Source organism: Phacochoerus africanus, chromosome 8 (genome assembly GCF_016906955.1).
Source record: "Phacochoerus africanus isolate WHEZ1 chromosome 8, ROS_Pafr_v1, whole genome shotgun sequence".
In the NCBI taxonomy this organism is placed as follows: domain Eukaryota; kingdom Metazoa; phylum Chordata; class Mammalia; order Artiodactyla; family Suidae; genus Phacochoerus; species Phacochoerus africanus.
The window spans coordinates 75156839-75179299 of NC_062551.1; the positions used below are offsets into that span (position 1 = coordinate 75156839).

The window sequence follows — 22461 nt, forward strand, 5'->3', positions numbered from 1 at the left end:
AAATAATTAATTAATTAATTAAAATAAAAATAAAATAAAAGTACAGAGAGCTTTTTATCTGATAGTTTTAGACCAAATTTTCCTTGTTCTACCCAGGGATTCTGTTTGCTTTATTCCTAATTAAAATGGAGGCCCTCAGGGGAGGAGCCAGAATCCCACCCAGGGTTGTGTTATGGGAGACAGAGGTGCCTTGTCTCCCAGGACACCCTGACTAGGCAGTCTTTTAGCCAGGTGAGTGGGTGCGGATTCCTGCCCAACACTGAAATTCAGGATTAGACACCGCTTGGGCACTGCCTGCTATGGTGGGAGTTTGGGAGCCAGAACGTCTTGGAAGGTGGTCGCATCTCCTCTTTGTTTTTCATCAGGACCTGTCAGGCTCTGGTTCTGAGGGAAATGCTTGTTGTGCCCTCAGGGCGCCTGTCTCTTCAGATCCCCCCAGTGTCTACTTGCACGTATGTGCTCCCCAATTCAGGACCGCTGAACAAGACCAGATGAGCCTGTGGGGCATAGTGCTTCACAGGGAGCCCAAGATCAGTCAGTATTCTTTGAATTTGAGAGGAAAACAGAAAATAGCATCTTTTGAAATGGAAACTGACAGACTAATTCTCTGAGAAAAGTTACTGAAGTAGTAACTGTCGCTGATGTTATTTCCTAACTCAGAGCCAAGAATTAAGGGTGCCTCTTAGACCCCCGTTCAGTACAAGATTACTTGGACTCTTTGGAGATATTTTGGCCACACTGGTACGGGAGGATTTTGGTGTCAGAGAGAGGGATGCTGTGGTGGAGCAGGACCAGGGTTGGGGGCTCTAGGGAACTGGCGGTAGCAGGACAGGACACAGCACCACCACCACCCCACCCCACCCCACCCCCCAGTGTAACACATGAGGATTTGGGTTTGTTCACTCCGTCTCTTACAAGTTCGGCTAGTTTGAATGAGCTTCACCATCCCAAAGTGAACAGTACAGCTGTAATGGTGCCCTGTTTTCTGTGCTTTGCACCAAGACCCAGAGTTAGCCTGTTTTTCTTCTCTGCCTTTCTTCACCTCTCCCCTTCTCACTTTTCTTTTTTCCTTTCTCATCCTCCTCTTAGTGTTACAGGAGTGAGGCTGTCCTTGTGATCTGCCTGCCCTTGCACATGCATCCTGATCCCCTGTCTCCTTTGTTCCTTTCGAACAAATTAGGCTGTTTGAGGTGTCTCCTTCCCCTCCTTTGCTTCCATTCCCAGCTCTCTGCTGGAGGTTCACGAAAGCATAATCGTTGGAGGATTAAGAGTATCTGCAGCCAGGGAAAATGTGTTTCTTCCTCAGGTGAGTTGAATTTGCAGGGGTTGATGTCTCATTTTGCTCACCTTGTGGCGTGGCCTCTCCTTTACAGACCAGCCCTGTCCAGAACTCCTTGATCCCCACTACAGTTCTTCATAACCTCCTGCCCCCACTCTTTCTTTCTGGTTTTGCTTGTTCTCTCAGACCAAGAAGCATGTACCTCACTTTTGTAGAGGTGTAGCTCCCCGGGGGAAGTGGTACCTGTGCTTGGTAACAACAGATCTTGTGCTTAGGGTTTTGACCCAAAGAGAGAAGTCCACCTCACTTTTTCAGAGCACAGAGCATTATCTTCTGGAATCTGTTCAAAGCTACTTGATAGAAAGTAAAGAGCCTTTCTAGAAGGAGAAGCCACAGAAAATCAAATGTTCTTAGCACCTCACTTCTGAAGTGCTTATGCCCCAACACTTGCCTTGTGCCCCAGCAAAGCAACCCTTCTACACTCAGAGCAGAGACGTAAAGTGATGAGCTTAGGGTTTCTTCCATTAGCCATAAAAGTTGGGCCTCTAACACAGGAGCCTTGACCTTGGGCCCCGCCTGTGTGCATCCTTGTAAAAGAGGTGGTGTCCTTAGGTGGCTAGATTCCTTGTTGGGGCCCATGGCTAGATCCTTCCTCACACATTCTGAACCCTGTTTAATTCCTTTGGACTCTTGCATCTCTGGAGGAGACAAGCATTCTCCTTGCAGTGCGCCCTGTAGGAAGGCTTCCAGTCGGTCCAGCTTTATACATCACAAATCTGAAAGCAGGTTGATTGCAAGGCCTTGTCCAAGGAGAGAATGGACTGACTCATGGTACCTGGACAGATTCCAGAGTGAGATGCAGTGCCCTCTCCAGCTGCTGGCAGAGCACTCCCTCTCCTGCTTGGACAGCTCTGAGTGTGCAAGTGTCCAGCTGGCTGTTTGGAGATAGCCAGGATCCACTTGCCACCAGAGCGGTTGGGTTTATATCTTGTCTTCTCATCCGATGGAGGAATTCCTTCTCAACTGATAAACCATTCTGCCCGGTGTGAGGGAGGTTGACGGGAGTAGTAGTTATTGGAGTGCCAGGAAGCCCTGTAGAATTCAGGGACTCTGAGAAAGAGGGAATCAGTATCTAATGGCTTTCCCAGCATTTCCAGGGGTTTGAGCACTTGTGGGGGTGCAGCAGCATGATGGGTGGGTAGAGCCTCCAAAGGCCTTAGTTCTAGGACTACCTCTATGATGTACCACCATGTGACCTGGGCTAAGTTCCTTAACCTCCCTGAGCCCCTTTGCCCTCATCTGGCAGTGAAGGATAAAAGCTACTTGGTCTATCAAACGGGGTTGGGTGTGACCAGAAAATGAGTGTTTGGGAGGGTGTACTGACAGCCATAAAGCATTACATTTATGTAAGGCATTATTTTAAAAGCCAGTAGTTTTAGGAGTTCCCTTCGTGGCTCAGCGGTTAACGAACCCCACTAAGATCCATGAGGATGCGGGTTCGATCCCTGGCCTTGCTCAGTGGGTTATGGATCGGATCTGGCATTGCCGTGAGCTGTGGGGTAGGTCACAGATGCAGATCAGATACTGCATTGCTGTGGCTGTGGTGTAGGCCGGTGGCTACAGCTCCGATTGGACCCCTAGCCTGGGAACCTCCATATTTCTCAGGTGCAGCCTTAAAAAGACAAAGAGACTGAAAAAAGAAAAAGGCCAGTAGTTTTATGTTACACACCAGGTGTGCTGGTTGTGTTCTAGTTTGGGGACAGAGGCACATGTACGCAGATAGAGTCCAATGCCCTCTTGAAGGGCTTTTCTCCACCGAGGCTCTGTTTGCTGGGCCTGGGCAGATTCCCTGTCTTCCCCAAGGCGGTAGAGAAAGAAGGAAGCAGTTTGCCCTCCTCAGGAAACCTGAATGGACCTCTCAGATTCAGCTAACGTGCTGTGTATCTTACCACAGTGTTTTAAAAAATCAGCAAATGATTAGGCTCATTTGCCTATGTGTCTTCTTTGGCCCTCACAGCAAAATGGAATGAAGTTTAAAAGTTTAGAGCTTTTCCATAAAAATCTGCTAAAATAGCAGCCCTGGCCCTGCCAGCGCAGGCTTGGCTGCCCGTCTGCAGGGGAAATGGGCGTTCCTTGGTGCCTTGTGGCCCCCTCACCTCCCCACTGTGCTGTGCTCCCTGTGTGTGCAGTTTGGTTCCTTACCAGCCTGTGGAGGCATTTGGGTTTGACCCTATTTGAAGACATCTAAATCCCATAGATACTAAACCTTGCACTTATGATGGAGAAACTTGAATAGCAAGTGTCGTTTTCATATTGGAGCAAAATGATAAAGTATGGAACTTGAAAAACTATAAGTTGTTTGTAGAAAGCCCTGAAAGGCCCTTAAAAGGTAGAGGGCATTAAACTCATGTTAAAAAAAAATAGTATTTACGCAGACAGTAACACTGTATTTATCCAAAAATTTAGAAGAATTACACTTCTGAGGTGGACTGTGCTGGGGGCATAGATTCACTTTGCGTGCATGTCTGTCTGTTCACAGACATCATCTAGGTCTTTCTCTCACCCTCGGTTCCCCATTTCCATTCAGTTACTAAACAGTCATTGGGCAGCAACTTGTGTTCCAAGCTTGAGTGAGGCTTCCTACCCCGTCTAGAGAGTTTTTGTGACCTCAGAATACAGTTTGTGGTGCTTGCCTAAATATATTTTGGTTCTTTCTTAAAAACAAAAAATTTGGTTTTATTCATTTATTTATTTTTTTTGGCTGTGCCCGTGGCATGCAGAAGTTCCTGGGTCAGGGATCAAACCCAAGCTATAGGAATTCCCATTTGCTCAGTGGAAATGAATCTGACTAGTATCCATGAGGACACAGGTTCGATCCCTGGCTTCGCTCAGTGAGTTAAGGATCCAGCATTGCCTTGAACTGTGGTATGGGTTGAAGATGCGGCTCAGATCTAGCATTGCTGTGACTGTGGCGTAGGCTGGCAGCTACAGCTCCGATTCGATCGCTAGCCTAGAAACCTCCACGTGCCACAGGTGCAGCCCTAAAAGGATAAAAAATAAAATAAAAAATAAAAAAACAAACCCAGGCTACAGCATGACAACACCCAGTCCTTAAATACTAGGCCACCAGGGAACTTCAAAACAAGAAATTTTGACACATCTAAACATCAGTCAGAATGTGTGTCATTGTCAGATTTGATATAAGTCCAGCTTCATATGGTTAGTCTATGAGTTCCCTGGTGGCTCAGTGGGTTAAGGATCTGGTGTTACTGCAGTGACTCAGGTCACTGCTGTGGTGAGAGCTCAATCCCTGGCTAGGTTCATATTTGTGTACAGGGAACAAAAATAAGGACATGGAAAGACAAGAAGTAAGAGAGAAAAACATCTTCCAGGGGATGCTAACCAAAAGAAAATTGACATGGCTTTATTAATATGAAATAATATAGATTTTAAGGTAAAGATCATTTCACAGTAAGCTTTAATGTACTGAAAAGAATAATTCTCATTCTTTCCATAGTCCATAGATGGAACAAATCGGTAAGAATGTGGAAGAATTGAACAATATAGTTACCCAGCTTGAACTGCACTCATCAATGGCCTATTTCAGGACATACAGAGCATTTGTGAAAACTAGCTGGCTCTGAGCTGGATCTCAGCAAATTTCAAAAACTTTCTACTAAGGCAGTGGTTCTTAACTTGCTGTGTTTTGCTGTAACAGACTCTTTTAGAAATCACATCCATCTTATGAATCAGGGTTTCTCAACCTTGGCACTGTTGACATTTGGGGCTAGATAGTTCTTTCCTGTGGGACTGTTCTATGCATTGTGGGATTTCAGTGGCATCCTTGGCCTCAACCCACTAGATGCCGGTAGCGCCTCCCCTCCAGTAATGACACCTAAAAATGTCTCCAAAGTTGCCAAAATTCCCGCTGGGCAAAGTCTCCCTGTTGAGAACCACTGTTAAAGATCCTGCTTTCCAGAGAAATACGTACTTTTGCATATAATTGCTCCCTCTCCAACAGCTGGGTGGTCTTGCCCTCACTAAAAACTGTTGAGTTGGGATGTTTTGACTTTTTAAGAAAAAGCAGTGGGACAGCTGAGGAGCCTGGAGGTTTGGGCTTTGCTCTGTGCATAGCTTCCCTGACCTGTGTATGGATGCTCGCACCCGAGGCTGTGAGGCTTCACGGAATTCCTGGTGCTGAGGGCCTGAGGACTCTGACTCCCACCCAGTTCCACAGACATTAGGCTGCTGCTTTGTTCTAGGCCTTTTGCTAGGTGCTAATCACAGAGTTCAAGTCCTTATGAGTAAAGAAAATAGCTCGGAAAATATGTGGTACATACGATCATGAAGAAATGTAAAAGGGAGAGCTTTTGTCTGAGGAGCAGGTGATTTTAACTGAATGGCATCAGAGAGGACTTCATAAAGGAGAGGTGCGCATCCAAGCTGGGTTCTGCAGGATGAACGGGAATTTGCAAGGGGGCGGAAATTGCAGGCAGGTGGACCAGCAGGCTTGGTTCGGGGGTTAACAACAGCTGGGTTTTGCTCGGGTGTAAAACAGGACTAGAAGCTAAAGGAATGTGTGGGCAAGGCAGGCTTAGGAGCTTGGACTGGATCCGCCAAGCAGTTGCAGCATTTTAAGTGGGGAAGTGACACCATCAGATTTATGTTCGGAAAGTTGACTTGAGTGGCTCTGTGAAGGACAGACTGGAGCCCAGGAGGCTAGTTGGAGGTTGTACAAAGAACCCAGGTGAATGATGAGGGCTAGAACTCTCACCGCAGCCACAGGGATGGAGGGTGACGCACCTGCAGGGAGTCAGGACCCCAAACCCCAGAGTCTTGTCAAGGGAGGGCTGCATCCATTACTTCAAAGGACACAGTAATGTCCCTGGTCTGAGAGGACACTGCCCTTAGCTCTGAAAATAAAGACGTAAGTTTTTATTTGAGAGAGATTTTTTTCCTCTTTTTATATACATTTTTTTCCTCTAGGAAATAGACAGACGGTTGGAAAAAAAACTGAAGATCACACAAAAGGAGAGGTAAGGCTGCTGTCTGGTCTGAGGGCTCCCGCTCTCTGCCATCGAGAGCTGGGCAGTCGGCTGTTCTCCAGCTGGCTGTTAGGTTTGTCAGGCTCCTGGGCAGTAAACCCTTCCCTTAGGGACATGGTGGCTTGCGGCTTTGGGAGTGAGGCTGGAGTGTCGCACCTGCCTCCCCCCTTAGTGGGCACCCTATGTGAGCTGGTCAGATGGAGAGTGGGGTGACAAGCCAGAAGCCTTGCGTTTGAGCCTCACTCTGAGGTTTGGAGCGGGTTGTTTCCTGTTCTGGACGTCACTTTCTTTCTCTGTGGCACAGGAGGTTGGACAGATGATTCCCCTGGGCCCTCTGTGACTTGTGGCTCAGGGCATTCATTGCAAGGGTATCTTGGAAGAAAAGATTGTCAGGAGTTCCTCAAGACTTTGAAGGATAGCTCTTTGCCCCAGGGGAGCCTGTCAAGTTCCCGCAGGGACAGGCTGCAGGGGGGAGGAGGAGAGGACCCCTCTGGACCTGCTCCATGGGCTGCACAGTCACTCCCCAAGTGCTCAGGGTGCCCTGCCCGCCCGCCGGCTTTCCTGGCCTCCTCGATGGCAGTGCTGGCTCCCTGTCTGTCTGCTCGGCTCAGCAACCACACTAACGCCCGGTTAGTTCCCTGGCCATGCCAAACGGTCCCAATGGAGACTCGTTCCAGCTCCTCTGGCAGCAGCCCTCTGGTCCCTACCCTTCCTAACAACCAGGCTCTGAAAACAGGCCCCTTGGGCTGTTTGGTCTGAGGAGAAGCTAGTTGACGGCTCTGGGGAGGGTCTTTGTGGCTGTTGAGGGATGGCCATTCCTGCCTGGACCCCTTGTTCCTCCGTGGCTTTCGTTTCTTTCCCTTCCTGAGTTGTCCTCCCTGCGGACATGCCTGATGTGCACATCCACCAGCCTTGGGCAATGCTTTTCCTTAGAGCACTGCCCAGCGCTCTTTCCAGGATCCTCCTCCTCCCCAGCCCCGCCGCGTCCAGCAGACTGGAGAGCCCTGGTGAGGGAGGGCTTGGTTCCTCCCAAGAGGCGATCCTGTGGTCTGGAGTAGCTCACCTCTGGGAGGCACAGGTCACTCACCAGAAGACTGAGGCGGTTTGGTAACTCCTGTCTTGATGCCAGGCAGGGACGGCAGAGCTGCTGGCTCCTTTGTAGTGTTTGGCTTGAGCACGTGTTGTGGAACCTTGGATACTTTGCTGACCCCCAAGCTAAGGGGCGCCCACCGCACCGGCCTGTTACACTCTGGTCTGTGTAGGGAAGCTGGGATTTTAACTGAGGCCATTGGATTCTGGATAAGAAATGTTTCGCCATGTGGTGGTTGACGTGACTGATGAACCTGGGGCTTGAAGCCCCAGGTTGAGCTGGTGTTGTCCCCCTTTGCCTGGGGTTAGGTCGGAGCAGCACACCTGTGGGCTGTGTGAGCTATTATTTATAAGCAAGGTTGCTCTTTTGAGAACCCCTTGGTCAGAGGCCAGAGAATAATGAATGGAATTAAGAGGGGAAGGGAGGAAAAAGTGATGAGGAGTGGGCTTGGGAAATGGCTGGGGCCCCTGTAGTCCAGGGTAGGACTTGTGAAACTGTGTTTGCTCTTTGTCAGCAGGAAATCCAAATCTCCTCCCAAAGTGCCCATTGTGATTCAGGACGATAGCCTTCCCACGGGGCCCCCTCCACAGATCCGCATCCTCAAGAGGCCCACCAGCAACGGTGTGGTCAGCAGCCCCAACTCCACCAGCAGGCCAGCCCTTCCCGTCAAGTCCCTAGCACAGCGGGAGGCGGAATACGCGGAGGCCCGGAAGCGGATCCTGGGCAGTGCCAGCCCCGAGGAGGAGCAAGAGAAACCCATCCTCGACAGGTGAGTGTAGCCGCTACTCCACCAGGCCACCTTAAGGAGGAAGAGGAGGCCTGGCCGCATGCAGAGCAGGGAGGAGCAGGCAGAATCGAGGCTGGAAGAGGCTGGAACCATCGCAGCTCCAGCCATCCAGCCGCATTTGGGGTGACTTTGTAGTCTGCACTGGACTGCCTTGAAAGCTTTGAGGTCACAAGGTGCTGGCATGCTGCCTCTGCAGGCACCAGGGGGCAGTGTGGCATAAAGGTTAAAGGCATGGACTTAGTCAAAATCAGCCAGAGTTTGAGTCCACCCCTGCCACTTTCTTGTGCTTAGAGCTCCTGAACCTCTCTATGTGCTCATGGCCTAATCTAAAAAATGGGATAATGCTTGTAGCTGCCTCATCCGTTTGTTGTGCAGTTAAATGACAATTCTGGATGTTATCTTCTCAGGCTCATAATGACTCACTGATGTTTTTGTGAATTTTCTAAATTCTTTTTTATTCCTGGCATTTTTTTCCCTCTGCAGTCCTAGAGGTTGCATTATATAAGTTTGTCACCTCCTAGTAAAGCAGTATTTGTTGAAACAGCTTCTTTCTAACATTGAGAAGCCTCCTTGAGCTTGGTATTCTGGGGCTTGGAAGAACTAAGCTATGTACCTTCTTTCTCTGTCTTCATTATTTTGGTAGACTTCCGTTATCTCTTCTCTAAACCTTCATTTAGCAAAGAAGAAAAAGTCCATTTTCTTTAGTTTTCCATAGTAATACGGGTCAACCATTAAGCCTTTGATTTTGAGAGAAGCAGAGCACAGCAGTGGCAGGTACCAGGTCACTGCTGAGCTTTTTTTTTTTTCCTTTTTGTCTTTTTTAGGGCCGCTTCCCGAGACATATGGAGGTTCCCAGGCTAGGGGTCGAATCGGAACTGTAGCCACCAGCCTACACCAGAGCCACGGCAACGCCAGATCCTTAACCCACTGAGCGAGACCAGGGATCGAACCCGCAACCTCATGGTTCCTAGTCGGATTCGTTGACCGCTGCGCCATGACGGGAACTCCTGCTGAACTCTTGGTTAGAGGTCTTTACCTTGGCCTGAGGAGTTTGTCCCACGAAGTCCTTTTTTTTTTTTTTGTCTTTTTAGGGCCACACCCGTGACATATGGAGGTTCCCAGGCTAGGGGTCGAATCAGAGCTGCAGCCGCCAGCCTACACCACAGCCACAGCCACATCATATCCAAGCCGCGTGTGACCTACACCACAGCTCACAGCAACACCAGATCCTTAACCCACTGAGCGAGGCCAGGGATCGAACCCGCAACCTCATAGTTCCCAGTCAGATTTGTTTCCGCTGCGCCACAATGGGAACTCCTGTCCCACGAAGTTCTATGAAGGATGTGCTGTCCATGGTCACTGCCTTTGGACAGGACAAGCCCTTGAGCACTCCCTTCCCCTCCCAGTGAATGATGGTGAGCCACCCTCGGGGAGAGAGTGCTGCAGGCGCCAGAGGTGAACATGCACCATCTGCCCATATGCTTGCAAGGGCTTCCCAGCTTGCAGATGTGCCAAGTCGGCTTGCCGAGAGGCAGGCTCAGGGAGCCAGAATTGGCAGATAGCCATTGTGGCTTCTGCCCCAGAGGCATGAGTGGTTGATTTTAAGACTTGGGGACCTGGAGTTCCCATTGTGGCTCAGCGGTTAACGAATCCAACTAGGAACCATGAGGTTGTGGGTTCAATCCCTGGCCTTGCTCAGTGGGTTAAGGATCCGGTGTTGCCGTGAGCTGTGGTGTAGGTTGCAGACGCGGCTCGGATCCAGCATTGCTGTGGCTCTGGTGTAGGCCAGCGGCTACAGCTTCGATTCGACCCCTAGCCTGGGAACCTCCATGTGCCACAGGAACAGCCCTGGAAATGGCAAAAAGATTTGGGGACCTCTTTTATATCCTCTTTCAGGCCTTCCTCTCATCTTCTTCCCTTCAGGCCAACCAGGATCTCCCAACCTGAAGACAGCAGGCAGCCCAACAATGTGATCAGACAGCCTTTGGGTCCTGATGGGTCACAAGGCTTCAAACAGCGCAGATAAATGCGGGCTGGAAAGGATGCCGCCGCCATCGCCACCTCCTGGGTCGTCCGCTGCGGGTCGCACTGCCGTGGCAGACAGCTGGACTTGAGCAGAGGGAACGACCTGACTTACTTGCACTGTGATCCCCTTTGCTCCGCCCACTGTGACCTTGAACCCCATGCACTGTGACCTCCCTCCCCCCCCTTCCCACTGTGATTGGCATGTCTACAAGGGCTGTCCCAAGTCAATGGAAAGGGAAAGGGTGGGGGTTAGAGGAGGGTTGAGGGGACCCACCAAGGACTCAGAGAGTCAGACAGTGCCACTTGGCCACTTGGGGTAAAGCCAGTGCCAGCAATAACAGTTTATCATGCTCATTAATTTTGAATTTCAAACACAAATGAGGACTCCCATCCACCCACCCTCAAGTGCATGTCTTCATCACTTAAAAGCAAGTTCCATTTGAAAATATCCTTTCTTTTTTTTCCCTTTCCTTCCTATTTTTGTTTGTTTATACAAATATTTGATTTGAAAAAAAAAAGTGCATGGGAGGGGTTTTAGCAGTTTAATGAATTTTTAATTGAGAAAAAGGGTAGTTTGGTAGTCAATTTAAAAATGTTTCTGGGCAATTCACTAGAAACATTAACCAATAGGATTTTGGTGAGCTTAGCTTCTGTATTCTTACTGCCGCCCAGAAAAGGGGCAGGGCTCTGCAGCCCCCGGGACAGATGAGCACCCCATGCCTATACCTCCCTCCCTGCAGCTAAGTCCCAGAGCATCTGGGCCCTACCTGGAGACTGGGCTGTAACTCTGTAGGCTCAGAGAGCCTGGGGAGGGTGCTAATCCCTCACCTCTAGTATTTCGGGAGATAGGGAAAGTGAACAGACTTCCCCTTCCAAACCCCTCAGGATGGTTCCCTACCAGCCAGGCTTACTACTTCTAGAAGAGAGCAGGGAGTGAGGCTGCACTCCCCGGCTTTAGGAGTGTGGGCTGTGAGATTTATGCAGTATTGTGCTGTCGGCACAAGGAAAGCCAGGAGAGACTCTGCCTCCAGGATTCTGCGCCTCCTGCCTAGTGTGCTTAGTAGGTAGGCAGATCTTCCCAGTCCAGCAAGGCTGAGAACTCTCAAGGGTCAGGGGAGGGCCATCTCTGTTGATGGCATCAGCTTGTTAACTACTGCCTGATACATTTCCTTTGAGAAGTTGCTGCCTTGAGAGCGGACTGTTCTGAATCCATTTGGGAAAAGACAGGCTGTGCATTTTGCAAAGATTGGTCATGACAGACTGGTTCCCCTTAGGCCTCTGCTGTTCTCCACTGCTTTTTCCTGAGAAGGGCCTGGAGTGAAGGCAGTTTCCCCTCTGTCCTTGGAGCCAAGAGATAGGCTTTGGCTCTTTGAGGTGGAAGAGGCTTAGCGGGCCCTACCCAGAGCAGCTGTGTGTGTGCAGTCTGGCCCCGCTCAGGCTTTCCAATCTCTTCCGTTGCACCGCGCCTTATGTCCCTCAGACAGCCAGACAGCCTCCTCGCTCAGCAGATGAGTTCTGGAGTGGTTGGTGTGACTTTTGTGAGCAGGGCAGCTTGCGGTGGCCAAGGTGGCAAGCTGGGTCTTGCAGGCTTGCTCCACCTTTGGTGTGCCCGGCCCTCAGCCTTGCCCTGTGCAGATGTCAGCCAGGCCCGCTCCGTCTTCCCCTTAGGAGGAAAGGCCAGCTGTCACTTGGGTCAGCAGCTAGTCCACAGCACAACCTTACAACTGTGTGAAGCCAGGAAGTTGTCGGTGCGCAGAGCTGGAACAGAGCCTCAGTCAGTAGGAATCCGCAGGATGTTAAGTGATGCCCACAGGCTGTCCTAAGGGGAAAGGACCTTGAGGAGTGGCCACGGGAGAAGGTTGCTGCTGTCTTTACAGTTCCACTGCCCTGAACAGGTTTCTGCATTTGAAATGGATAGTGTCCATCCTTCATGTAGTAGCGGTTTCTGGCCCAGGATAAGACGCTCCTTGTCCGTGGGGGAACGGGACAGAGGGAGCCAGGTGGGAAGGCCGGAAGTGCTGATGGCTCAGCAGTTGGGACCACCTGTTCTTGCCACCCTCCTCTCGTGGGAGCCCAGGGAAGGCTTGCTGATGGGCGTCTGTGCGTCGAGGATGTAGTAGGGACTGATGTGCCCACCTCCCTCTGGCCAAAGATGGGGCTCTGCCCGCCGTGTGCCTGTCACCACCCACCAGCAGTCTTATCCTGACTTCCCAGATGGAGAGGCGGCAGGCAACGTTTTTAAAAGAAAGAAATGAAAACAGGAAACTGTTGTGTTCGGGGGAGGTGGGAGGGGAGATGGGAGAACGGTTTGGATTTTGTGTGTCTGTGGGTGGTTTTTGATTTGTTTCTTTTCTTTTTTTGTAGTTGTCTAACTTTCCTTAAGTGCTTTTTTTTTTTTTTTTTTTTAATTTTAAAGTAAGCTGCAGGCTTTGGCTTGGAAAACCCCAGGGGAGTAGGGGGCAGAAACCTGAGGCTGCTGCCCCTTTATCTGCCTTCACGGTACTGTCCCCTTCCCTCAGCTCCTCCCTAACCCTGTGAGCCAGGCCTCAGACCTTCCAGCTAACCGCTTCCCATGAGCCACTACTCTGATGTCAGCCTATAACCAAAGGAGCTGGGGGTCTGGGCCTGGTGACCAACCCTTCTCCGCCCACTCAATCAGGGTGCTCCCCACCTGCAGGCAGGAGGCAACACCCTATCTGCTACCATCAGCCCCTTCCAGAGCCCACTGCCCCGCCCTGTCCTGTCTAGCCCAGCCGTACCCTGCTCTGCCCCATCTGGGGATGCTCTGCTCAGGGATGGGCCGGCAGGGCTGCCCCAGCCTCCCTGGTAGGCAGAGACTCTGGAAACCTTTGGGGGCCAGTTTTTGGCCATGTGATCCCAGGGGTGCACGTGGGCCCCTTGGGTATCTGAACAGAAGGGCGCGGGAGGGAGGGGCGCACCCCTGCGGTCCTGCTCTGCTGGTCTAGCGGGCAGCTGCCCACCCTACCCCACCCCGCACCGCGGGCTCCTGAGTCGGCAGATTAAGCATTTTATAAATTGTATTTTAAATACATGTTTTAAACTTGTCAGAGCCTTGTCCTTATTTCAGTTTCTGGCCTCCTAACCTCTTGGGGTGGCTGCTTGTTTAACCACTGGGGAGCTACCTCTGCTCAGTCCCAGGAAGGGGCTCACTCTCTGGGTAATAGGATGGGGTGGTGTGTGGGTTGGGGGCCAAGGCTCCAAGGGATGGGGATCACTGGGTTTCTGCTGGTGAGAGCATGGCTGAGGCCCCTCCTGCCTTTCCATGGGGTCTGCCTGTTTTAGGGGTCAGGGTCTTTGCCAGGCACTTCCCTTGTGTTCACCGTCCCCTTTGCGCAAGTGCCTCGCAGGACTCCCAGTCCAAGGCAGGAGACAGCCATCTAAGGAGTCCCAGTTACGTGCTTTGAGAGTGCACAGAAGGTCAAGGCTGCACCCAGGGCCACCTCTAGCAGGACCCCGACCCTGGGCAGAGTCTTAAGGTGAGTCTTGCTTCAGGGGCTCCAAAGCCTGAGGGAGGCTGTGGCCCTGCACTCTAAGAGCTGAGTGGAAGTGTGAAAACCTGGGGCCTCCCTGGCACCAGGCACAGAGGCTGAGGTTAGTTGTTTATTGGCTTACCAGGCCACAAAAGCAAAACCCAGCAGCGGTCCCTGCCTGGTGACCCATCCATCTGCAGGCCCTGAGCAGCTGCCCAGAGTCAAGGTTCCGCAGGGTCAGTGGGTTCGAGCCGGCGCAGAATTGAGCCACTTTCTGCTGTCACAGCTGAGTTCCCTGGGGAGAGAGGTGGAGCAGGATGGGAGGAAATGAGCCGTCCTGAGTACCCACGGGGAGGTGGTCCTTCCCTGGCAAGTGATGGAGCAGGCAGTCGGGCTCAAGGGCCTGGCTCCAAGTCCAGTGTCCTGAAAGAGGGCTGCTGCAGGGGAAGCTTCCCTCTCCCTCGCTGGCAAGCCTTTTTCCTGTTAGTCAGGACGTGGAATCAGACTCAGGCAGGGTTTAACCCCCTGCATGAGCAAGGCAGGAAGTACCAACGAGTCCCAGGCACAGAAAGGCATAAGTACCCTGACTTAGGAACAATCTACCTGGTACACAGGCTCTCAACAAAGGTTAGTTTCTTGCCCCTTCCATCCTTTCCTCCTTTTCCTCCCTGGAACCACAGTCTCCCAGGTATCATCTCTCAGAAGGATGGATTCCCCTTGGCTTAGACTGGGGGCTTCATAAGGAAGGATGTGGATGGGCCAGGGCTGGGCCTCTGCCCTCTCGGCACCCACCTGCCTCCTTGAGATCCAGTCTGGAAGAAGAAGCTATGAATGTCAGGGCCCAGGCTGGTGGGAGTGCACTGGTCCAGTAGGTAGTGGCTGCCCTGCTTCCGTCGGATCACCCTCTTATCCAGCTGCGGGCAGAGCGGGATGCAAGGCACCTGAGCATAGGGGCTTTGCAGGTTGGCAGCTGGCAAAGGTGGAAGAGGCAGGAGAGGGCAATGTTGCAGAGTATGGCCCGCCTTGGGAGCCAGGTAGACCCATGTGAAATCCTGGAAAGCTATCCCATCACTTGGTACCCAGGAGGAGTCTATTCTTCTGGGGAGGAAAACTTGCCAATGGAAAGAGCACAGGTTTTGGAGTCAGACCTGGGTATAAACTCCCCTTACACATGCTCGCCATGGGGCCTTGGGCACGTTTCCTCATCTTGAATACATGGAGTAAATGCATGACTATGAGGATCAAAATCTAGCACATGTGCACGGGGCTTAGCACAGCGAGGGGAGCTGGAGTGACCCCTGCCTGGTGGTGCTCCGTAACTGATGAGCTGGGATTGCTAAACACTACTCTCTTAGCCCAGGCTCTTGGGACCAATCTGTGCTCAGGGCTAAATCTCAGAGAGAGGAGTGCAGAAGGCTGGAGGTGGTGATTATCAGCCCACGGGCGATGCACGCAGTTAACCACCCAAAGAGGGAAACCATGTCCCAGCTCCTGGGCCTGGCGGTATGGGGGACCCAACCCCTCACCAAAGTTCTGCTGCTTCAGCCGGCTCAGGATCCTGAGGACTCTTCGCTCGGGGACTTCCAAGACGTCTGCCTGCTGGGGGTTGTAGGAGAGCTTCTTCCGGGACCGCAGCCGGCCTGTGGCTGATTCCATCTTTCGGGACTTACCAGTGCCCTCCTTCAGCTTCTTCTGGTAATAGCTGGGGAGGCAATGCCCACCCAGCTCAGCCTGGCTGTGTTCAATTCATCCTCTTCCCTCAACCTTCCCGAGTTCCTGTTCTGTCTGGCCAGCTCAGGAGCAGGAACACAAGCTGGGAGTGAGGAGGTCTGGGTTCTAATCCTGGCTCTACCATCAACTTCCTGTGACTGTGGGCAAGTCACTGCCCTGCTCTGGGCCTCAGTCACCCCTGTGCAAAGTGGGTGGTTTCCCAATGGATATCTCTGTTGATCATTGGAAGTCACAGCTTCTCTGAACAGATCAAACGGTGTTGCCATGAGCTGTGATGTAGGTCGCAGATGCGGCTCGGATCCAGAGTTGCTGTAGCTGTGGTGTAGGCCGGCAGCCACAGCTCTGATTCAACCCCTAGGCTGGGGAACCTCCATATGCCCCAGGTGCGGCCTTAAAAAGACAAAAGACATAAATGGATGAGTGAATGAATGAATACATAAGTAAATGACAAGGCCCATTAGGCATTCAGCACATTGGCCCATGGGAAGAGCTTGGTAAATGTTGCTCACGATTTCCATTACTGGCATATATGTGTGTGTGTGTGTGTGTGTGTGTATCTCCTTTTTAGGACCACACCTGTGCCATATAGAAGTTTCCAAGCTAGGGGTCGAATCAGAGCTGCTACTGCCAGCCTATCCCATAGCTTGCACTAAGGGATCTCATGGATACTAGTCAGGTTCTCAGCCTGCTGAGCCACAATGGGAACTCACATTACTGATATTTTTACTTAGATGTGCAAGTACTTTGTAAGCCAGCTGTGCTGTTAACTCCTGCTCATCTTCCTCTTAAGGGCCAGCACTTGCAGAAAGTCCTCTCTCCTTAGGAGACTCCCACCATAGCCCCTTGACAACCTGTACTTACCCATCAGAGCCCACCTAATTTTTTTTTTTTTTCTTTTTTGCTATATCTACAGCATGCAGAAGTTCCCAGGTTAGGGACTGAACCTGTGCCACAGCAGCGACTCGAGTTCCTGCAGTGACAACACCAGATTCTTAACCCACTCACTGGCCACAGAAGAACTTCCCACTTAATATTCTTTTTGTTGTTGTTTTTGTTTTGTCTTTTTAGGGCTGCACTTGCGGCACGTGGAAGTTCCCAGGCTAGGGATCAAGTCAGAGCTATAGGTGCCGGCCTACACCACGGCCACAGCAACCCCAGATCCGGGCTGCCTCTGTGATCCACAACACAGGCCATGGCAATACCAGATCCTTAACCCACTGAGCAAGGCCAGGGATCGAACCCGCATCCTCAGGGATACTAGCTGGGTTTGTTACTGCTGAGCTACAACAGGAACTCCCCTACTTAATATTCTTAGCTCATCACTACTTGGCCTTTTCCCCACCAGCCTACAGCACCACTCATTCGTTCACTCATTTAGTCGAATATTCATGGAGTATTTACTGTGTGCTGGCCACTCAACTAAATGCTTGGGAAAGAGCAGTGCAGGAGATATTCATATAAGGTCCTTGTACCATCTCTAAGCCCCACCTCTCATCCTAGCCACTGTCACAGCAGCCACTTCTACGTGGGCCTCAACCAGCTTGGCACAGGGACAATCTGACATGGTCTCACCTCAGGTCTTACCTCTTGTTTCTTGCTCCAGACCCTCCCTGACCCATATGCAACCCAGAAGTGCAAGGGAATTAAACAGTTGTGGGGGCCGCCCTTGACCAAAGGAACCAGCAGCTAGTATCTCTCATGGATAATAGATTCATTTCCGCTGAGCCACTACAAGAACTCCAAGTCTTTCATTTTATTTTACTTTATTTTATGTTGGCTGTGCCTGAGACATGTGGAACTTCTCAGGCTAGGGATTGAACCTACGCCACAGCAGTGACACCACTAGATCCTTAAACCACTGTATCACAAAGGAACTCTAAGGCTTTCTCCTTTTTTTTTTTAAGGGCCGCACCAGTGGCATATGGAGGTTCCCAGGCTAGGGGTCTAATCGGAGCTACAGCTGCCAGCCACAGCCATAGCAATACCAGATCCGAGCCGTTTTTACAACCTATGCCACAGCTCACGGCAAGGCCGGATCCTTAACCCACTGAGCGAGGCCAGGGATCAAACTGAGTCCTCATGGATGCTAGTCGAGTTTGCTAACCGCTGAGCCACGATGGGAACTTCAAGGCTTTTAAACTCTTAGTTATGGAAGTTCCCTGATGGTTCAGTGGGTTAAGGATCTCGCATTGTCTCTGCTGTGGCTTGGGTCGCTGCAGGTGTGACAAAAAAATCTTAGTTATGAGATAGGTACTATAATGCAAAATTCACTAGTCTATAAAAATAGCTCATCCAAATCATATTTTTGACAGATGGAACAAGTTAAAGCTAAGTGCCCAGAAGGCTAAAGTTTTTTTTGTTTGTTTTTGTTTTTTTGTCTTTCCAGGGCTGTACCCATGGTATATGGAGGTTCCCAGGCTAGGGGTCCAATCAGAGCTATAGTCGCCAGCCTAGCCAGAGCCACAGCAATGCCAGATCCAAGCCTCATCTGCAACCTACACCACAGCTCACAGCAACACTGGATCCCTAACCCACTGAGCAAGGCCAGGGATTGAACCCACAACCTCATGGTTCCTAGTCAGATTCATTTCCGCTGCACCACAACAGGAACTCCTAAAGCTTTTTCCTAATATTTGTGGAGAAAACTTTAAGGATTTTTCATTTGTTTGCACATGGCCCTCTTTTTCTTAGGTGCAGGATAGCCCTGTTCTCTTTCCAACATCCTGACCTTTTACTGTATCTGAAAGTGTCTTGAGATTTTGGGATTAGTAAGAAAGATGAGTGAGTGGGCTTTGAATTACTCCTAGAGCCAAATTTGTGTTTTTGTAAAGACTCATTTTATAAAACCAATTCAGGTTTTTTGTTTGTTTGTTTTTAGGGCAGCACCTGTGGCATACTGAGGTTCCCGGGCTAGGGGTCGAATCAGAGCTGCTGCTGCCAGCCACAGCCACAGCAGATCCTAGCTGCATCTGTGACCTATGCCAAAGCCTGCAGCGATGCCGCATCCTTAACCCATGGAGCGAGGCTAGGGATTTGAACCTGCATCCTCATGGATACCACTCAGACTCTTAACTGCTGAGTCAAAATGGGGAATGCCAGGACAGCTTTTAATTCTCAAAGAATTAGGCTGCAGCCTGAATGGATATCAAGCAGGCTGACCTGCCCATCCGATTACAGTATCTTGGATTTGTTTCTTTATATCAGGGAGATTTCCAACTCAGATGGAAATTGAAAGGTTCCTATGTCCTAGACTTAGAACCATATGTCTTTGAAATGTTGTTGTTTGGTCATTTTTGTCTGCCTCTCACGGTGTATGGAGCTCCCAGGCCAGGGGTCAGATCAGAGCCATAGTTGTGACCTAGCCCGAAGCTGAGGCAACACCAGATCCTTAACCCACTGTGTCGGGCCAGGGATCCAACCTGTGTCCCAGTGGCATCAAAGACACCACCAATCCCGGTGCACCACAGCAGGAGCTCCTGGAGTGTTTGTTTTGTCTTTTGTATTTTTAGGGCCTCACCCACGGCATATGGAGGTTCCCAGGCTAGGGGTCCAATCAGAGCTATAGCTGCCGGCCTACACCATAGCCACAGCAACACCAGATCTGAGCCTCGTCTGCCACACCACAGCTCATGGCAACTTGGGATCCTTAAACCACTGAGTGAGGCCAGGGATGAAACCTACAACCTCATGGTTCCTAGTGGGATTCGTTTCTGCTGCGTCTCGACGGGAACTCCCTCCTAGAGCGTTGTAATAAATCATCTCTCAAAGGCTTCAGAAAGTTTTTCCCCCCCATCTGAGTGTAATGGTTTCATTTTAGCTTAGGAAAGAACTTTTAAAAAATAATTCCAATCAGGCTCTGAATGTTAGGCCAAATTCTAAGTGTATAGCCCCTTTAAAAAAAAAAAGTCACTTCAATATCTTATTATCAGGTTTCAGCTGGTACTAATAGTAAAATTTCCTCACAGTAATGAGTTTTTTGTTTTTTCTCTTAAAACCAAAGGTATACCTATTTCAAGTGACCGAAAAACAAAACTAATAAGCCTCTTAGGATTCACCCATGGACGCAAAAGGCATCCTCAAAGAGGATGCAAAACATACAGCCCTCCTAAGATCCAGAGCCTTCCCAAAGACAGCAAAAACAAAGACTTAAATAGGAGTTCCTGCTGTGGCATAGTGGGTTAAGTATCCGACTATAGCAGCTCAGGTCACTGCCAAGGTAAAGGTTTGCTCCCCTGCCTGGCATAGTGGGTTAAAGGAAGTGTCATTGCAGCAGGGAGGCTCGGATTCAGTCCCTGGCTGTGGAACTTCCATATGCCTCTTAAAGAAAAAAAAAAAAAAAGACAAATAGGTGTTCCGGTCGTGGCTCAGCAGTTAAAGAATCCAACTTCTATCCATGAGGACTCGGGTTCAATCCCTGGCCTCAATCAGTAGGTTAAGGACCCAGCATTGCTGTGAGCTATGGAGTAGATTGCAGACAGGCTTGGATCTGGCATTGCTGTGGCCTGGGAACCTCCATATGCCACTGGTGCAGCCATAAAAAGACAAAAAAAAAAAAGACTTAAATAACCCTCCCACCGTGTGAATTGGCAATGGTCCATGGGATGCCAGCCACAGTGGGATGCTCACCCCAAAAGGGGTGCCACCCACATTCCTGTCAGGGCATCTTCATGTTCTTGGGCTCCCAACCTGAGAGCTGGCCACCTGAGGACACAGACAGGCCTGACATCCTGCACACCCCAGCAGGCGGAAAGCCAAGCCCAGATCTCAGGATGCAAATGAGCCAAACGGGGAAGGAACAGCTGTCCCTGGGACAGAAAGGATCAATAACTATCGGATACCGCAAACCAAATTCACAAGGGTCACTATCCAGAGAACTAATTCTGACAAATGTTTTTCTCCTGCCAATCTGAATTTGGGAAGGGAGGGACAAGAAGAAATGGTTACTTTCCCCTCCTGACCAGGACACTGCAGACCCTGGTAGGACTTCTTACCTTCTGCTGGTTTAGCTGGGTCCCAGGACCTCTCAGTTGCTGTACCCCCCAACCCCAACCCTGAGTGAGCGGAGTGTCCCAGCCAGTGCTAGCCCATCCTTGTTGTTCAAAACTTTAGGAGAGGTGAAATTTTCCTCTGCCCTGTGAGGGTTTTCAGTTGGGACTGACATAAGATTAACAGGAGAAAAGCATATGAAATTTATTATGTTCATAACGAGAAAAACTCCTGTGAATTTCCCTTTGTGGCTCAGCAGTAACGAACCTGACAAGTATCCCTGAGGACACAGGCTCGATCCCTGGCCTCGCTCAGTGGGTTAAAGATCTGGCGTTGCCGTGAGTTGTGGTATAAGTCAAAGATGTGGCTTGGATCTGGCATTGCTGTGGTTGTGGTGTAGGCTGACACCTACAGCTCCAATTGGACCCCTAGCCTGGGAAACACCATATGCCAAGGGTGCAGCCCTAAAAAGACCAAAAAAAAAAAGTAAAAAAAAAAAGAAAGCCTTGAGACCTCTCTCTGCATCTTCTGTATATCTACTTATGTATATATATACACATAAAATATGTATGTAATATATTTCTACTCCAGATGGTATTGCTAAAAATTAATTTGTAAGAGAGCTGTATTTAATTGGCTTAAAGAAAGAAGAAAAAAAAAAACGCTTGTATCAATTAAGACTAGTCAAACAAGCCTATGCTATCTCTACCAGATGTTTAACATTATAATACTACGAATTCAACTCAAGAACAAAACATGCCGGAGTTCCCATCGTGGCACAATGGAAATGAATCCAACTAGGAACCATGAGGTTGAAGGTTCGATCCCTGGCCTCACTTAGTGGGTTAAGGATCCAGTGTTGCCGTGTGTGGTGGTGTAGGTCACAGACACAGCTCGGATCTGATGCTGCTGTGGCTGTGGCGTAGGCTGGCAGCTGTAGCTCCTATTCCACCCCTAGCCTGGAAACTGCCATATGCCACAGGTGTGGCCCTAAAAAGCAAAAGAGAAAAGAACATGCAATTAAATGCAATTAAAGTGCACTGCTTGATGTGTGTCAACCAGGACAGTAAATTAAACCACTGTAGAAGCAACGCCAAGTAGTGATGTGGTGAGCCACATGGGAGTTCCAGGACCGTAAATTAAAAGAAAAGAAAAGAAAAAAAAAAGGGGGAGACAGCCATATGTTTAACTGTTGAGGTTCTTTGTTTCTGTGATTTCTGATACCTGCCTAATTTATCCAGAAAAAAAAAAAACTTAAGTTGTTGATTTTCTCATGAAAATTTCATGAGTAATCTAAGCACAATTCTTAAAAACAAGTTAAACAAATCTAGGTGGGATAAAAGTTAATAAACATTTCACCAACAATTATGTTTTACATTAGGTCTGCTTAAAAATAGTTTCCAATATCTTTTTGGTAATGTAATATGCTATTATACAACCGATATTTAACTGGGAAAAAAATTCTGTTTTCTCTCCCCCTTTCCTTTCTCCCTCGCTGATCTTTAGCTGGTTTAATCTTTTCTTTAGACATGCTAATTATTTCCAGATGGTGCGGCAGCCCCTGTTGAACCTCTTATCTCCAGTTAAGCGTGGGTATCCGAGACCAGCTAAGAAGGAACCATCTGGCCCAAGGCCAGCAGCTACAGCTCCGATTCAACCCCTAGCCTAGAACTTCCATATGCTGTGGGGATGGCCATAAAAAGACAAAAAAAAAAAGATTTTTTTAAGGGTAAAGTTTTCTTGGGTTGGTAAAATATTTTTCTTTACTTATTGTGTAATTCTCTGAGAAGGCAAAGATTCCATGTTGTATCAAAATCATTTCCTGGAGTTCCCGTCGTGGCGCAGTGGTTAACGAATCCGACTAGGAACCATGAGGTTGCGGGTTCGGTCCCTGCCCTTGCTCACTGGGTTAACGATCCGGCGTTGCCGTGAGCTGTGTAGGTTGCAGACAGGGCTCGGATCCCGCGTTGCTGTGGCTCTGGCGTAGGCCGGTGGCTACAGCTCCGATTCAACCCCTAGCCTGGGAA

General features: G+C 49.8%; 2 protein-coding genes across 4 annotated transcripts in view; one reads left to right on the plus strand and one right to left on the minus strand.

The window, feature by feature from the left end:
* SZRD1 (SUZ RNA binding domain containing 1) overlaps positions 1–13294 on the plus strand; it is a 25744-nt gene extending 12450 nt beyond the window's left edge. Inside the window, exons 2-4 of one of the 3 annotated variants that reach the window (XM_047792068.1) lie at positions 6266–6315; positions 7929–8183; positions 10125–13294. In XM_047792068.1, the coding sequence (XP_047648024.1) occupies positions 6266–6315; positions 7929–8183; positions 10125–10227 (408 nt within the window). In that variant the 3' untranslated portion in view covers positions 10228–13294. The remainder of the gene's footprint in view (positions 1–6265; positions 6316–7928; positions 8184–10124) is intronic. The other 2 variants (XM_047792069.1, XM_047792070.1) reach the window with 2 other exon arrangements.
* The window catches only part of SPATA21 (spermatogenesis associated 21), a 19717-nt gene continuing 10545 nt past the window's right edge, over positions 13290–22461 (minus strand). The window contains exons 7-9 of the mRNA XM_047791438.1: positions 15244–15419; positions 14510–14687; positions 13290–14012 (exon numbers count right to left, since the gene is read on the minus strand). Of these exons, the coding sequence (XP_047647394.1) occupies positions 13955–14012; positions 14510–14687; positions 15244–15419 (412 nt within the window). The 3' untranslated portion in view covers positions 13290–13954. The remainder of the gene's footprint in view (positions 14013–14509; positions 14688–15243; positions 15420–22461) is intronic.